Source organism: Podarcis melisellensis (assembly GCF_964234715.1).
Source record: "Podarcis melisellensis genome assembly, chromosome: 14".
NCBI lineage: Eukaryota > Metazoa > Chordata > Lepidosauria > Squamata > Lacertidae > Podarcis > Podarcis melisellensis.
In genome coordinates this window covers 19123375-19141067 of record NC_138546.1, presented here as the reverse complement: position 1 = coordinate 19141067, position 17693 = coordinate 19123375, and the positions used below count along the sequence as shown (strand labels likewise).

Below are 17693 nucleotides of genomic sequence, written 5' to 3'. Positions count from 1 at the left end.
TATTCCGCTAGGGCTAGAGCGGCCGCCCCATTCCCCCTCTGGATCAGAGAGTTCATGGAGAGAGTGACAAGCGACGCTCTCGCTTCCGATTTCCGTCTGGGCGTTCAAGAAAGCACTTCGCGCGCTCTCAATAAGGTGCGTGGCCTCTCTGACACCATCGTATCTCTATGGTGGGCCTGTTCCCATGCGTTCTATTTACGCAGAAGAATCTATAAACCGCTTGCCCGTAATGCATTACAGTAATACCGTTAGAAAAGCAATAGGAGACGCAACATGTAGAACTCCTTTGTTATGTCAACTCCAGGCAAAAGGAGTAAAAGGATTTAATTATATGGCAAAGAGAATGCAGCCGCTTGTCCTGGGTTGACTTCGCTTGGGGGAAAGAGTTTTGTGTGTGTGTCTATTTAGGGCACTTTATATCACGCTTCCTTGTGCTAAAATCAAACTCAAGCTGCTTACGATGAAAATATAGGTGTTATGTACTGAGTTGAATAGGATCCAAACTGCAGCAGTCTGATTGGTCCTAGAACAATAGGCTCCAAAAGGCAGCAGTCTGATTGGTCCTAGAACAATAGGATTCAGAATGCAGCAGTCTGATTGGTCCTAGAACAATGCAGCAATATGATTGGTTGGCAGGAACCACCCAATCATGCTCCAGATAGAAGTGAATCCACAACCTGATTGGCTTACAGTAGAATTCCAGAATTAGCCAATCATGTGCAGCCCATTGTGTAAATAATGTATATAAAGCAGATACTTTGAGGGGACTTTCATTCATTCCTCCTCACCACTATGAGCTGAATAAAGAGCATGAAATCACTTTGCGACTCTGAGTATATTTCAATAAACAAACAAGAGCAATCCCTAACTAAATGTTTTAAATAGTGGGGTGTTTTATTTCGTTACTGTAGCAACTTCAGGGTCATAGCTGTCAACGTTTCCCTTTTTTTAAGGGAAATTCCCTTATTCCGAATAGGATTCCTCGCAAGAAAAGGGAAAAGTTGACAGCTATGTTCAGGGTGAGTGCTGGCGCCTATTTTTCTAGGGGGGAAAGCACTGCACACACCCATGTCAAAACCATAAATGAGAACTATCAGCTCACTGTAGGGAGGCAAATCCAGTGCTTTTTTTTTTTAGGGGGACGCATACCCCTAAACATTTTCAGATAGGTAGCCGTTTCCTGTAAGACCTATTGCAGTCGAGTCGTCAACAGGCTCATCACAGCTATCTGCCAATCACTCATTCCCACCACCCTTCTGAGTAATACCCCTCCCCACCTTCTCACTATATAGAAGGGTCTGGAAACTTCTGTTTCAGTGTATCTGAAGAAGTGTGCATGCACACGAAAGCTCATACCAAGAACTAACTTAGTTGGTCTTTAAGGTGCTACTGGAAGGAATTTTTTTTGCCTAAACATTTTGTGAATCTAAGTTTGGCCTCATTGAGGGGCAGTATTTCAATATGAGTAGGAAAATGAGAGTACCCCTAGAAAAAAAAGCACTGGTCAAATCCATATGACTTTCTTTAAGTTAGGCTTTGTGACAGGTCTTTTAGGAACATAAGAAGCTATCCTAACACCAGTTTGTTCCCACCTAGCTCAGTATTGTCTACGCTGGCTGATAGCTGCTCTTGAGAGTTTCAGAAGGGGCTTTCTCAGCCCTACTGGAAGATGCAAGAGATGGAACCCAGGACCTTCTGCATGCAAAGCAGCTGCTCCAACAAACCAGCAGTCCTTTCTTTCCTTCACAGGCACACGGAATTGTTATGCATGGAATAAGGGATGTGCTTTCTGCTCTGTTCGGATTGCTACGCAAACTGTGTTTTTGCTCAGAGGGTAAAGTCCACCAAGGTCACAAAGTAATTTCAGTATGGCCATTTTGGCTGCAAATGTTAAAGGACTGGAAGAAGATTCGGTAAGTTTCTTGTTGCAGATTCTCTATTAAGCAGGAGACACTTATTTGCACTTTATTTTTTTAAATGGTTTGTTTGTTTTTTAAAGTCTGACTTTCCCATTTTCCCAAGCTGCCCTATGACCAGAGATCTGTCCACCCCCCTTTTTTTGCAGCCAATACTGCAGTGGCAGAGATGCAGCATTTAACTAGGAACTGATTTGCTCGTTCCTTTGTTTTTGCAGGCATGGATCATGACGACATAGAAGAGCTGGCGGCAGAGCTGCATAAAAAGGGGAGTTCCTGGAGCCCTTTCCAGGTGGCAGCAAGCACCAGCTTGGTCCTTTATTTTGCCTGGGCCGGATCTCTTGCCCTAGGCTTGCGCAAAGTGTATTTACAGGTATCAGGGGTTACCACCGTTTTAAAATGTTAAGAGAGCAGAGCAAAGGGAACAGGAGAAGCGCCAGGTCTGTGGAGGGTATGGGCAATAAGTGACTTACCACAAGGGGGCAGCAGAGCACACATCTAAAGCGTACTGGATGATTGTGAGAAAGGGAATAATTAGGTGGGGTTTGGCCAAGGGCTGGGAATGAAGGTTGGCGGTTCGAATCCCCGTGAGGGGGCGAGCTCCCGTTACTCCTGCCAACCTAGCAGTTCGAAAGCACGTCAAAATGCAAGTAGATAAATAGGTATCGCTCCAGCGGGAAGGTAAATGGCGTTTCCGTGCACTGCTCTGGTTCGCCAGAAGCAGCTTAGTCATGCTAGCCACATTATCTGTAAGCTGGACGCCAGCTCCCTCGGCCAATAAAGCGAGATGAGCGCTGCAGCCCCAGAGTCATCTGTGACTGGACCTAATGGTCAGGGGTCCCTTTACCTTTACCTTTACCTGGCCAAGGGCAGACTGAGGTTGGCTGTGCTGTGCATGATACCTCCGTATTGATCATCCTCCATAGCCTAGCAACTAGATACAAATAAATTAATCTACGGGGATCACCCCACCCATTCTCGTTCTGTGGTTTTATTATCTCCCCTTTTACATATTTTTTTGAGACTGGCCCTGGTAACCCTTACCAAAGTGATGGCAGACTAATTCATTCAGTGAATGAATGATGCATCTTAGGGGAGGACCAACTCTCAGCAGTAGAACACATGCTTTTCCTGCACAGGGTCCCAGGCTGAATCTTTGGCATCTCCAGGTAGGAGTGGAAATCCCTTCCTTGAAATACTTAATACCCTCCAACATTTCTCTGATGAAAATAGGGATGTCCCATTCCATAATGATAATTTTGCTATTTATACCCCACACACCTGACTGGGTTGCCCAAGCTACTCTGGGCAGCTTCCAACATATATAAAAGCATAGTAAAACATTAAAAAAACTTTCCTATGCAGGATTGCCTTCAGATGGCTCGGGGATCAGAGAACGCCATACCCTCCAACATTTCATGTGGTATAAGGCAGCTTCCCATGATCCTAATATCCATGCCTTTTGCAAAACTCACCAGCTTCTTTCCTTTTTAATCCAGGTGCCATATGTACCCTCCAGTGTCAAGCAAGTGAGGAATATGATGTCGCTGCTTCAGGGGCGCTCTGGGAAGCTGGTGGATTTAGGATCGGGTGATGGCAGAATAGTAAGCACATCAAAATGCACATAAGTGTGGGATTGCCAAGGCCATTAGTGCACGGCAAGGATCAGCAACTGCCTGCAACACTCACTGCTCGGTTGTGATTGAGATAAACTAGGAATAAATGACTTTTTGTTGATAGGGTGGGGGCTGTTTAATTACAGGGGTGTTTTCTGTTCTAACACTGAGCTATATACACGCTTCCTCAAATTTAACACCAGAAATCCTACCCTTTGCGGCTGTGCATTGTTTCAGGGGCTAATCTGCACCGTACATTTAAAACACTCTTATACCGCTTTCACAGTCATAGCTTTCTCCCAAAGAATCCTGGGAATTAAATTCTGCTAATTTCACATCTATTATTATTATTATTATTATTATTATTATTACTATTATTATTATTATTATTTTGTACACTGCCCATCTGACTGGGTTGCCCCACCCACTCTGGGCAGCTTCCAACATATACAAAACATAATAAAACATTAAAAAGCTTCCCCATACAGGGCTGCCTTAAGGTGTCTTCTAAAGGTTGTATAGTTACTTATCTCTTTGACATCTGATGGGAAGGTGTTCCACAGGGCAGGCGCCACTACCGAGAAGGCCCTCTGCCTTGTTTCCTGTAACTTCATTTATTGCAGTGAGAAAACCACCTGAATGCCCTCGGTGCTGGATCTCAGTGTTCGGGTTGAACGATCTGAGTGGAGATGCTCCTTCAGGTATACTGGACGGGGGCTGTTTAGGGCTTTAAAGGTCAGCACCAGCACTTTGAATTGTGCTCAGAAATGTACTGGGAGTCATTGTAGGTCTTTCAGGGCCGGTGTTATATGGTCCTGGCAGGTGCAGTTCCCAGCAAACTATATTTCCCAGGATTCTCCATAACTATTGAAACAATAAAAGAGGGTTTAAATGTGTGCAGATGTGACCTGCGCCAAGAAACTAGCACAGCATTAGGCAATAGACAATGTGCCTGATTCTAGCTGCACTTCCAGGTGCTGGAGGCTTACAAACAAGGCTTCAGGCCGACGGTTGGCTATGAGCTCAATCCATGGCTTTTACAACTGTCCAACTTTCGCGCCTGGAGGGCTGGGTGCTATGGAAAGGTTTTCTTCCGGCGAGAAGACCTTTGGAAGGTAAGCTCTTCCCACACGGAGGCAAGAAGCTAGGCCTGTAAGGAGCAAACCGAAAGTGGAAGGAGCTGTCTGCAGTAGCCATCTCACGTGCATCTTAAGTGAAGCTCAGGAGAAGCAAACGTTAGCAGCAAGCCTTCCCCTAAGTTTTGCAACTTCCAGATATTGTTGGGCCCCCAGCTGCTAGGAGCACCAGCAGCATGGCCAGAAGCCTGGGGTTGATGGGAGTTGTAGTCTAACAACATCTGGTGATGGGAGTTGTAGTTCAACACCGACCAACCCACACTGGTTGCTCCTGCTATATAGTTTAGCTATGTGTTGTGAAGCAGTGTTTCCTTGTGTTTGTCCCAAATCTCTCAAGGTTCAGCATCACTGGTTGGCCCCAGGTTCTTTTAAGAGAGCGAGTTCTGTAGCTGAACTGTGTGCTGCAATATCTGAGACCATGGGACTGTGCTTTGCCTCCCAAAGCACGGTAGGAAATAGTCCAGTCCAGAATAGGAAACAACCATTGAACCATCTCTCTTGACTAATTGTCTGCTGCTGGTGCTGTTGTTGTTTTAAGGCAGATCTCTCTGACTGCAACAATGTCACTGTGTTCCTGGCTCCCAGCTTGGTGAGTAGTTTTCAGATAAGCTTGTCTATATTACCTAAGCAAAACCAAGGATGGTCAGTGCAATGCTCAGTCTTCACGATAGCCAATGGACTAATGCCTTCAATTAACTGGCAGTAGCATTCAGTCTTATGAACCTGTCCCGGTCTTAAAATTGGGTCTTGTTAAGCTGTGGGTGAACATATCAGACGACACAGTGATTCTTCAAACAGCTCTTGTTTATTCACAGGCCAGAACAGAACTGAACTGAAGGGTTCAGCCAGCCTGCTTATATAGAGCTCCACTAGAACGCAACAGTAACCATTTTATGTAACTATCCAATCACTGAACGTCACTTTCGATCCCTTATTTGCATATGTGGACCTGAACTATCTACAGTCTCCCCCTGCTGGCCCAGGGTGAGAACTTCAGTACATAACAGGTCTGAAACCCTATTTCTTAGGCTCACCTCAGTATCCATTAGGCTGGTGAGTACTGGAGACAGGGCCTTATTAGTTGTGGTTCCATATCCTTGGCACTCTCACCAAAAGAACTGCATACGACCCCATCTTAAGTTGTAAAGGTCTGTTTAAAAACAAATTGCCTTCTGCATTCTATTAAAAAGTGTGTTGGGTTTTGAACGCCTGCTGTTTATCCTTTCTATAATTAGATGTTTGCTTTCTTGCATTTATTAATTATCTTCTGTAAGCTGCCCTGAGAGGGCTGCATCTGAAAGACAGCAATGAAGCATTTTAGATGGATAAATTCATCGTCACAGCCAACGAGTGGATAACATCTTCTGCAAAGCACTTGCTCTCATTTTCCCCAGCAGAAGGAATTGTCCCCATCTGTTTGGTACTGTCCAGCCTCTGTCCTAGAAATCAGTCAAGACATAGAAATTAAGACATTATACTAACAGTGGAGGCAGCTCCATTTGGCAAAAGGGGCACAGCCTACCAGCCTCTGTGTGGCTGCATCTGACTACTTCACTTGCAACCAGCCTGGGGAGCCTGCTTCCTCCTCCTTAGTCCCTATAAAACTCAACAGGATAACTAGAATTAGTTTTCTACACCTGCTTGCTAAGGTGTGTTTGTTTTTTTAAAAATCATACTCCTGTACTGACAGCCAAAGGGGATTTAACAATCTTCACCACATACTGATTTAGTTGTTTTGGCAGTGTCTTTCATTTTAACACTGTCTGCTGGCTTTCCTTTGTGGGACCAGGTGGCAACAACTGAGCCCATCCATTGCTAAAGAATGACGATTGCCCTAGAAGCGCCCAGCAGTCTTGCTGAGGCATCACAACTGTGTGCTCTATTTACACTGCTGCTGTGTAGTCACCACAGCCAGATGCTGAGCTTGCCAGCTTCCCCCACCCCCCAACTGCAAAGTCAGCCGAAAGCAAATAGTGTTGCCTCATTTCTGCAGAGGCTGCAGTTTGAAATTCACTATTCCCAAGTCACCTTATGCTAGATGCTGGTCAGTTAAGAGAGAAATTGGCCCAGTCTTCTCTTTGCAGCTTCCAGGAGTCACCTTGAAGGGTTTCCTTTAATTGATTTAAGTCTGGAATTACCAAACTGAATTCTTTCTGAAGCACCATCTGCCCCTGTATGCATCGTCGGGGGGTGTTTTATACGTAACTCTGCCTCTGCAGACTATCATAGGGTATGCAGACTGAAAACTGGTCTTTTTCGCTGTTCCCACTGCTGCACAGGAAGAGACATCATCAATTTGCTTCAGACACCTTGTAGAAACATCATACAGTGGTACCTCGGGTTAAGTACTTAATTCATTCCGGAGGTCCGTACTTAACCTGAAACTGTTCTTAACCTGAAGCACCACTTTAGCTAATGGGGCCTGCTGCTGCCGCCACACCGCCAAAGCACGAATTCTGTTCTCATCCTGAAGCAAAATTCTTAACCTGAAGCACTATTTCTGGGTTAGCGGAGTCTGTAACCTGAAGCGTATGTAACCCGAGGTACCACTGTACACTCAGATAGTTCAAGCTCCAGTTTGGCAGTTATCAGATGGTGTTCTTTCCACTCAAGAAGAGGCTGATGTATTTGCTCATTTTATAATAAAAACAAAACATTATGGCCCTCTGTCTCCTCCCATGTCCCTAATAGATGCTGGCTGCCTTGCTTCGATGAAGCTTCTATGTTAGGCAATGGTAGAGGAACGTTCACATAAACTCATCGCATACACCACATGAATTTGGGAATCAAAGGAGCAGTTAGGGCCAAAATTCATAGAAACAGAACAATTTTCCTGTAGGTTTTCTTTTAGTTCATGCAACAAATGATTATGCTTCAGTCTGAAGTTCTGTACAGCCCAGTGGTGGCTGGTCCCCTTTGGAAATGGTAGGCCAGAAAGCAGAAAGACCAGCAGTAAGTGGCGCCAGAGCCAAGGACAGGCAGAGCCAATTCAGGGCAGATCCACACCATACTTTTAAAGCCTTTTCAGTACACATTTAAAGCATGTGACTGCGCCCACAAAGAATTCTGGGAACTATGGTTTCACCTGCACAGAGCTGCAGTTCCCAGCACCCTTAAACTAGTTCCCGGGATTCTTTGGAGGATATGTGTTGAATGTTGAACGTTATTACATATGCATTGAATGTGCCTTCAATGTATGGTGCGGACCTGCCCTAATTCTTGTTTCGTCCCCATCCTCTTCCCTGCTGCATTCTACAAAGGCAACCCTGAGACTAAGTGGCAGAAAAGGGATAGGCAGTTCAATTCCTGGACTGATAGTTAAGCAAGGCATGCAGATGGGGTCTGACTGAGGGCAGATGAAGGCTGGAGGCCCTAATAGACCAACCTCTGCTGATAGAGCAGCACTTTTGCCCTCCCCAAGGCTTTCTTTGTCCACTCTGAGATTCATTGTCAAATCTTGCTGCTGTCAACGTCATTGTAAAGCAGACCTCTCTCGGCAGGTCCCGCTCCTGGAGAGAAAACTGCTTTCAGAACTCCCCGATGGGGCCTGTGTGGTGGCTGCTCGCTTCCCTTTCCTCAACTGGAGTCCTACCAGCATTGCTGGAGACAGCTTAGAAACAGCCTGGGCCTATAACATCACGGCAGTACGGCAAGCAGGCAGGCAGATGCCCAGCCAAAGGCTAAACCTGCTCCATAAAACTCAGCTGTGCAGGGAAAATGGAAAGGATGCATGAAATCGAAAACAGTGCTTTTTCTTTTGCTAGTAGTTGTCTTAACTAGGAGGAGGGGGGAGTTATTGGTTTGTGTTTGCTTTATTATATATTTTGTATTCTCGTTTTATATTTTTTTCTGTTGTGAACCACCCTGGGATCTTCAGATGAAGGGCAGTATACAAATTTTGATGATGATGATGATGATGATGATTGGTTATCATGGTCCCGCAGTTCAGATGAGAGGGCCAGTAAAAGAAATTTCCATAAATAACCACACACTTACAGCATACCAAATGCAACACCATGACACTAGCAGTAATTCTTTTTTTCTGTCTCCCACCCCCACCCCCAAATAATGGCTTTATCACCTTAAGGGGCTGGTGGGTACTTACAGATACCAGTGGACGAATCTACCCACATTTTAAATTTCAGTTTATCATTTTTTTCCCAGTCTTAAGTTCAGTTTAGCACATTGGTTTGCAATTTGTTCCCCTTAAAACCAGGCAGATGACCTTCTCAGTAGTGGTGCCCGCTCTGTGGAATGCCCTCCCATTAGATGTCAAGGAAATAAACAACTATCTGACTTTTAGAAGACATCTGAAGGCAACCCTGTTTAGGGAAGTTTTTAATGTTTGATGTCTTACTTAATTTGTTGTAAACCATCCAGTTTCAGTGCACATTTTAATATGCCCATTTTTCAAACAACTTCGCGCTTATATAATGCATGTTTAAATGCTACTTTCACTGGCATATACATATTTTTACACAATTTCCTCTAACATGCATGATCTTTTGGTATGAGAATTGCATTGCAAATTTCAAAGATAAGCTGATTTTTAGTTTGCTTAATCATTTTGGGAAGTATGAGTTAGGCTGATTCCCACTGAAATGTGAACCCACCCAAGTTTCTACACTTTACACCTTTACAAACACAAGTAAAGATGAAGAAATTATCCTGGGAAGTATGTAGGCATCATAAGGAACAAAGAAATATTAATGTGACTATGGAAAAAAAGAAATTGGCATGATTTAGGGAAGTATCCAACTAATGTGTCCAGTCAGTGCAATTTCTGCCTGGGCAATGGAACATCCTTCCTCTGCTCTCCCTGTGTGCCCCATATCCTCCCCAGATTTGTTCCAGAAGGTTGGAGGAACCCCCATCATAGATTTAGGGAGCACACAGAGCAGAGGTCTTTGCACTGATGGAATGAGTTATTTAACACTACAGTACTTTGGATACAAGATTCCCCAAGATTATTGATTTGGTGTCAGTTAAGTCTTCATATTTAAAAATCATTTTCCCATGAAGTTTGAAATAAGTCGTCATGCCAGGTTTCTGCCAGGAGGAGGGAGGCTGAGAAGTCAGGGTGTCCATAAACCTGTATTTTAGGAGAAAAGAATCTCTGACCCAAATTGTGTGTTGTAGGGTCAGTCAGTGCATAGGGGCTCCTACAAAAACCAAGGTCAATGGGTTAAAGTTAAAAACTAAATATAAGCCCAACTGAATGGCTGAGGAACAGTCTAGAAGGCTGAGGCTGCTGTCAAGAGATGCTAGATTTATTTTGTTGGTGCAATGCAGAGAGATGTATGTAATGTTTTCTGATTTCTTGAACCATGATTAAAAGATGAACATCAGGCTGCAAGCTTGTGCGTTCCCCGCTTTTCAGTTTTCATGATTTAGCATGCCATCTGCAGAGGGAAATATTAACCATGGTTACCTTTAAACAGATTTTACAAACCAGCCTCAAGTTCCCAGTATCGAACTCAACTTTGTTAAAACTAGTCATAAAGAGTGTTGACCTCAGTGCAGACTGCAACACTGTAGGACAGATGGGCAGAAGATAGATTGGAATCTCCTGGTGGTTATTTGCAGTATAGATTGGAAAGGGTTCAACACCAGCAAGTAGAGTTCAACACCAGCAAGTAGAATTGGCAGGACAAACCTGTGTATTAATTGGTTGCCGGTCTTTGCACAGCTGTACTGGCAACTTTTAAGCTTGCATTTTGGAATCCTTACTGTAGAGCAACTCAGACTGCAATATATAGCTGTGTATATATCAGGGGCTACCAGTAAGGATATTCAGAAATTTGAGAAAGTTCCATAGGCACCAGGTTTGTGGCATAACACAAAAGATTTGCCACATTTAAAAGAGCAGAGTAAAGAGACAAGAACATAGAACAGGGCAGGAATATTTACCAAGATCTTTTCCAGATACCATAGGAGGTACTGGTGGGCACACTGTCACACACAGGGCCAGGTTGGCAGTCCCTGGTATTTATGCTGTATGGCTTCCTGGGTATAATAGGTAATTGGCACCATTATTTTGCACCTGACTTTGAAACTGGGGTGGGGCAGGAGTGTGTGGGGGAGAGAAGAGCAAATGCACAAACCCATGAGGCAGTCCTGATCTCTTGACCACAAAACTGCATATGGAGATGTCACACTTTCCCCAACGCTTTAAGCCAAAACCAACTCGTCTCCAGTTTACTTTATTTTTCTCGTTTTCAGTTACAGCAAAAAAGAGGACAGAAATGTATTAGTATTACCCAGCTTCTGACAGAGACACTGCCACAACATAGCTTTCGTATCACATTTGCTGATCACCAACATGCATATAGTGATCTGAAAATCTCTTTTTTTTGCAGATAGGAATGAATCTTCACTATAAAATAACAGTGACCACTACATTAGATTTGCCGTCCGTGCATTCAGAATGTCTATTTCAGCAACTCAGGCTTTTTAAGTGCCGCAAAAAATGATTAGTCATCACACACTGGAACCAGTTCAGCCCCTGTCGATACTGATAGCCATCCTTTGCAGGAGGGGGAATTTTAGCAGCTCCTGTAAATCTAATAAGGTACTATTTGCAAAATCTCTGTAAAATGCCCTTAATATAGCCTTTGCCATAGGCTGTGCAAAATGGTTTACTATCTACATTATTAATATTAATTATTTTTGCATTGAAAAGGTCACAGTATAGTGGTTTAAATAACTAGCACAATAAATAATAAATTATTATATTATAAAGTGGAAAGAGGAGTCTAGTTAAACAGCATCAAAGACAGCAGCTAGGTGTATGGCACTTCAGTTCAACGTACTGAGGGCATATCTACACTTCCTCTTGTCCTAATACTTTCCTCTGGGGTAGACTGCTCTTTAGCGCTCAATCTGGGTTTTCTCCAGGTTGATGTTTGCTCCGATTTAGCACTAAAGAGCTGGTTTTCCCTGGGAAAGGAGCAGGGGAGAACTGCTTGGACCTGTGCTTTTTAGGCATAGGACAAGCAGAAGTGCAGATGAGCCTTGAGTATCTTCACATATTAAAATAGGGATCAGCACCTGGTGGCCCAGAGACTAAACCCCCTCCCTCGGCAAGATTTACCATCAGGCCCCTGGAGGAAGCAAAGGGTATATATGTACATGGGAATTGAGGTGATGTCTATGAAATATTCCTTTGCTGGCAAAACCATTTGGGACTGGGGTGGGACCCTCCATCCTTTCCTCAAAATGGCTCAAGAACTAGCTACTGTACTAATCAGGGCATCACGATGGTCTGGTCTCTCTCACACTTGAACAAACCCAAACGGCCAAATCTGCAGGAAATCAGGAGTCAAATGATGCAATCCTTGTGCCATTTCGATGCTTTTGAGTTGCAAAATGCAAAAAGGAACCAAGTTGAAACAAGAGCACTCTATCCTTTTTTACCAACACACTTCCCTACGTCCCATCACTTGACAAAGTACAACACTCATGCCTCAAAACAATGGAAGAAGCCAAACACTGAATAACCAGATTCAACAGTGGCTGGTGATCTTAAAATGAAGGCTTTGTTCCATGTGAACTTGAATGTGCTGCCCACCATGGCATCTAGAGTCTCAATCTCAGCTGGCATTTTACAAAAACCTAAAGGTCCTAGTCCTCATATCTGCAGACTAAAGAGTGAAAATGCAGGTGCAGCATCTTCTAAAAGGTAAGGTATGGAAGGGGAATCTGATCAGAACTTCTGGTCAAAAAAGGTTATTTACACAATCCCTTTCTATGATTCCATGTCCCTCATACCTTTTTCCCTTTCATATCTCCTCCCATTAGCTTCCAGCCTTTTGCCAACACGGAAGGGCAAAAAAAGTTAATTTAGGTTTCTGTAAATTTACCCAGGATGGATAACGTAAGTTTCCTCTGGTGCAGAGTTCAGGTTTTTGATAAGTACATAGCCCTGTTCTAAGGTTAATAAGAAAAACATCAGAGCCCTTCTGGGTCAGACCAAGGGTCCATCTCTTCCTGCTTCCTACAGTGGCCAACCAAATGCCTCACAGACCTGCAAGGTTTTGAAGGGAATAATAGCACACCACCTCTGAATCTGGAGGTTATTGTTATTTTAATTTACCTACCTTTCTTCTTATAGCACTAACAGCTGCTGAAGTCATTGACGTACTTTCCATGAATGCATCTAAGCTCCTTTTAAAGACATCTAAGCAGTGACCCTCACCACATTAATATGGCACTGTATTCTATGAGTTAATTGTATGGAGAAGTACTTCTGCTTATCTGCCCTGAACCTCCCACAAATCAACTTTGAGGGATGAACTCAAATTCTAGTACTGAGAGTAAGAACAGCTGCTTTTTAAAGGTTTATCCTACCTTGCCTTCTGTTCACAAACACACCTGTTCATCTGGATAGCCGTGTTGATCTGTCATAGTCATAATAAATAACAAATATAAGCTTTCAAGGTATGAGCTTTCGTGTGTAATACACACTTCGTCAGGTACTCTGAAGCAGAAGTATGTATATATATATATATATATATATATATATATATATATATATATATACACCAGAGCTTATATTTAGTTGATCTTAAAGGTGCCAATGGAATTATTAAAAAAAGATTTTTTCATCTTTCATCTTGTAATTTCTTACACCTGTTCATGATAGCATCTTAAGCTCCACCCCCAGCTGAGAAATGTGCTTCTGTCATGTGGTTAGAATAGCTCCTTAACCTTCTATTAATCCCAATAACAGAAGAGTATGGTTGCAAGGCAAATTCACCCAGACCCAGCAAGGAGATTTCCTCAGATCACTTGCAAATGCAATGGCTTAGTCTAGCTAAACAGTCTCTGGCAGACTGACACACTGCTTATAAGTCAATTGACCTGGTAAACCTCTTCAGTACCATGCTCTGAGTTGGCAGAAATAATACCTATTACAAGGGAAGTGTCACGGCACACACAAGGGCGAAAACTACCCTGTCCAGCCAGCAGCCTGTCAGGATGACTCTCCCGGCTGCCTTATGGGCCACCTGGAGCAGGCCAAGGAGGAGGAGGAGCAGCCGGCGACACGGCCTATATGGTCCGGTCTGCACCCCTTAGACCCCTGCCGTTCAGGTCTCGCTGAGGGGGCTGTGAGCGCATCGCTCCCTGCTCGACTCTCTTCCCTCCCTCATCTATTTTAAAACTATGCTGAAATGGGGCAGCGGTGATGTTTCAGCTACTAAATCTGGAGCTCTTGGCCCATTTCAAGCAGCAAGCATGTCAGTGACCGATTTGACAGAGAAGCTGGTACAAAATGAACAGCTGGCAGCAGGACTCAAAGAACTTGTCAGGGAAAAGGATAATGAGTTATGCCTTAAAGCACAAGAATTAAAGAAAGAAAAAGAAGCACCTGAAACCAAGATTTCAAAATTAAAGCTGAAAAACAAAGCCAAAGTAAAATCCTCAACAACACAATAAGAGGAACTCAAAAAGCAATTATCAGGAGATGAAATCCAAGAAGGAATATCCAAGCAAAAGAGAGCTGCAAGTCGTGGAAAAATATTGGTACAATCATACCTCGGGTTAAAGTTGCCTCAGGTTGAGTGTTTTCGAGTTGCGCTCCGCGGCGACCCGGAAGTAATGGAACACGTTACTTCTGGGTTTTGCCGCTTGCAAAATGACGTCAAGCGCATGTGCAGAAGCGGCGAATTGCGACCCTCAGACGCGGGTTGCGTTCTGCTCAGGATGTGAACGGGGCTCCGGAACAGATCCCGTTCGCATCCAGAGGTACCACTGTACTTAAAAAGAAAGTTGAGGAACTCGAAAAACAGAATGCCCCCCAAAATGAAGAGCTACAGAAAAAGGAGGCGGCTGCATCTTTGTTCTTGGTCTTCAACTTTCTTGATAAGGTTCTGAATCAGAAATTTCATACTCTGCAATGAAGCCTCCTTTGAGAACTGACCTGCTGGGAGCCTGAAGGGCCCTGCCCTGCTTCTCTCCACCTGGCTTGGGGCGAGGCCTGACAGGCTCTATAAAGAACTGCTGCTGCTAGGCAGAGTGCGCTCCTTTTTTGTTTTGTTTTTAATTGCTTTTATTTTTTATCTATGTCATTTTAAATTGTTATTGATATTAATGCTGTATTCTTAGTTTTAGATTTTATGATTTATGTGGAAATTGTTTTCCATTTGGTTGTGCACTTTTTGATGTGTTTTATTTATGGCTTATGCCATTTGTTATGTTGGTAATTCTGTAAATCTTGTCATGTTGTAAGCCATTTTGAGCTTTTAACTATAGAAAGGTGGCATACAAATAAAGTGATGATGTCAAGGATAGAATTTTTTTTTAGAGAAATCTATATCTGACCTGTGTGGCTTTTGTGTAGTTGCTCCCCGCACCCCACCTCCTATGTTCTGTAAAATGCCTAACACACTTGTGAACATTATTAAATTCTAAATATATAACAGCAGCAATATTGTACTTGAGTGCACCCTGGCCCAGGATCCAAGTGCTGTTCACCTGACTACAGTGGGAGCAGGAATCACTGAACACAGCAAGAACATCTCGCCTTTTTCATGTTGCTATAAGGGGAATAAACTGATAGTAGCTTGGGGTAGATTCTAAATTATAGTTATAAAAGCAGCTGAATGAAAACCAACCTTCCTAAAGAGCAAGTCCTGCTTTCTATAATTAGAAAAGACTTGTTGATGAAACTTTGAATGATTATTTAGCCAACTCAGACTGCTTTAAGCATTTAAGTAAGGGGGGGGCAGAGAGCCCAAAATAACTTTTCATTGCGAAGTTACAGTCTCTAGAAGAACCAAGCTAGTTTCAAAATACATTTAAGGAACCTCTAAGCCCCCATATTAGGCCCAAGTTTCCATCAGACATAATCAATGTGAGACACTATAAGAACAGAAGAACCTGCTGGATGGGGCCAGTGGTAAATCTAGTCCAGCATACTGTTCTCCCAGTGGTCAACAGATGCCCTAATAGGAAGTCCACAAGCAGGATCTGACCGCAACAGCACTTTCCCCTCTCCTGTGGTTTCCAGCAATGGGTATTCAGGGGTATGCTACCTGCAACAGTAGAAGTAGAACATAGCCATTGTGGTGCTCAAGGCACTAACAAGACTGGGCACGTGGAATAATGAGGACTGGCAAAGCTTCCCACACTTGTGCACCAGCAATTTGGAGTGTGCCTTAGACAACTAATAATGGATGTTCTTTCCATGCTAATAATAATTAAAGGTTATAGTCTTAAAATACTTATTGTACATGGGATCATACATTTTTACTTACATTTATATCCCATCTTTCTTCCATGATGGAACTCAAGGCAGTATGCATGGAGTTTTCAGGCAGTCTCCCATCCAGACACTGACTTCTGCAAGGCTACTACATCCTTTGAGCCCAAACTATGCCCTAGGGCCCATTTGGGCAAACAACACATATATATATATCTGTTGTTTCCAGCTGTTACAGGTCAATATGTACTGGGATCTACAATGAGATGGAAGACTATAGGCAAGGCGGGAAAATTATAGGTAGAAGCAAAGGTCTGGCTGCCATAGGAAGTCAGTAAGATAGAGCAGGCTGGTTCACATACCAAAGCTGCCACCCTCTTCAGGGGTTGACTCAATCAAGAACTAGGCTGTTTGTCAATTAATAGGAAATTCAGGTTGTCACAGTTAAAACTGGGTTGGAGGAGAATGGGAAGGGACAGAGGACTCTTCTTCCTCCACTGACAAATGGTTGAGAAAATTGTTTTCCCCATCAACATGGGAAAGATCAGTTCAATTATATTGGTCATGACAGGGCATCTCCAATCTTCATCTCCTTATTAAGTCTTTGCACACAAGCTTCATTCATAATCAACAGCATGTCTGCATAGCCCTCTACCATCCTTCCTGTCATTCATATTAGATTCACTCTTGCAGAACAGAGGTGCTGATTAAGCAGGCCCTAACACTACTAGGTTGCAGGAGAAACATCCTCCTGAGTCTAGACTCGAGACTCAACATCTGAGAAGGAAAACAAAAATTAAGCTTTAGAGAATATATGCATTTATAAAGCTGCCGTCATCATTTATGACACGAAATAGGTCTTTAAAATGAAGCACAATCTGACAGATTAAGAAGTCTGCTGAGACCTTAGCTGAGGCAAATCACAACCTGCTTCACTGTAAGGATACTTAAAAGCGGAGCTGGAGACCCTCTTCATTTTCATGGGAAACCTAAAATATCCTGGTCTTTCTTCCTCCACAACCCATGCAACATTTTTGAGACATGCCATTCCCAATACAGTCCAAGAGAGAGAAAGCAGCCATAATTTTCCTTTAAAAAGAGAACTGGAACCATCTTAGACTGGGTATTATTCCAGCAAAGTTGGAATTTGCTTTAAGGATTAAAGTAGATGTTACACCCAAAATATTAAGAAAAAGCAGCCTCAGAAGGCTATGACAGGAACTGGAAGAACACTAATGTTTATGCATGCAGTTACCGGTAACTCTTCCTCTCCACCATCTGGTTTTTCAGCTCAAAATTGCCCCCTACCTGTTCCCTGCCCCAAGCTGCTTTTCATTAAATCTCCTCTCAGGAGATTGCATGCAACATTCAGCCTTGCACTAAGATAAAGCAACCGAAAGTGTTACTTACACATTACAGCTATTTCCTCAAAAGGATTGCTTGGAATTAGGCTTCTAAGGCAAGCTTGGGCAGCTAATTCCCTGCAGTCCCTCTGCACAGAGAAACAGCAACACTGACGCACTTTGCTGTAGTGACTGGTCCTCCTTGCTTCCCTTTTCTCTCCCTAGCACTGCAGTGCACCTTTGAACAAACACACAGGCAAGCGAAGGCAGCTGGAATCTCAGCTGATTTGTCTTCTTACTTATCCCTTAATTACAGGAAGTAAAAATAAACCTTGCCAAGGAGAACTCGTGTTTCATGCATACTCAGAAGTATCTCAACATTCATCTCTCCTTTTCTTCCCTTTCTATGTAACTTCACAACAATCTTATTATCAATAAACCATGACCACCCCACAGTGAAGTTTGTGCAGTCCCAGGTG

At 43.4% G+C, this 17693-nt stretch overlaps 1 protein-coding gene across 4 annotated transcripts; it reads left to right on the top strand.

Annotated features, from left to right (window-relative positions):
- The first annotated feature begins 62 nt into the window (after positions 1 to 62).
- On the top strand, positions 63 to 10024 carry LOC309356662 (adenine nucleotide translocase lysine N-methyltransferase-like). Of its 4 annotated transcripts, none has more exons than XM_081888240.1 (7): positions 63 to 135; positions 1750 to 1913; positions 2135 to 2289; positions 3416 to 3520; positions 4507 to 4647; positions 5207 to 5257; positions 8169 to 10024. In XM_081888240.1, the coding sequence occupies exons 3-7, from the start codon at positions 2137 to 2139 to the stop codon at positions 8400 to 8402; spliced, it is 684 nt and encodes a 227-aa protein (XP_081744366.1). In that variant the 5' UTR covers positions 63 to 135; positions 1750 to 1913; positions 2135 to 2136; the 3' UTR covers positions 8403 to 10024. The 4 variants fall into 4 exon arrangements, with proteins under 4 accessions (XP_081744366.1, XP_081744367.1, XP_081744365.1 ...); XM_081888241.1 differs by having other exon boundaries at positions 65 to 135; positions 1597 to 1913; positions 5211 to 5257; XM_081888239.1 differs by having other exon boundaries at positions 65 to 135; positions 1597 to 1913.
- The last annotated feature ends 7669 nt before the right edge of the window (positions 10025 to 17693 follow it).

Coding starts and splice junctions, on each gene's coding strand:
- LOC309356662 (XM_081888240.1), top strand. CDS start 2,137: ATGGATCATGACGACATAGAAGAGCTGGCGGCAGAGCTGCATAAAAAG. Junction 2,290..3,415: donor TGCGCAAAGTGTATTTACAG/GTATCAGGGGTT, acceptor TTTTTAATCCAG/GTGCCATATGTACCCTCCAG. Junction 4,648..5,206: donor GGCGAGAAGACCTTTGGAAG/GTAAGCTCTTCC, acceptor TGTTGTTTTAAG/GCAGATCTCTCTGACTGCAA.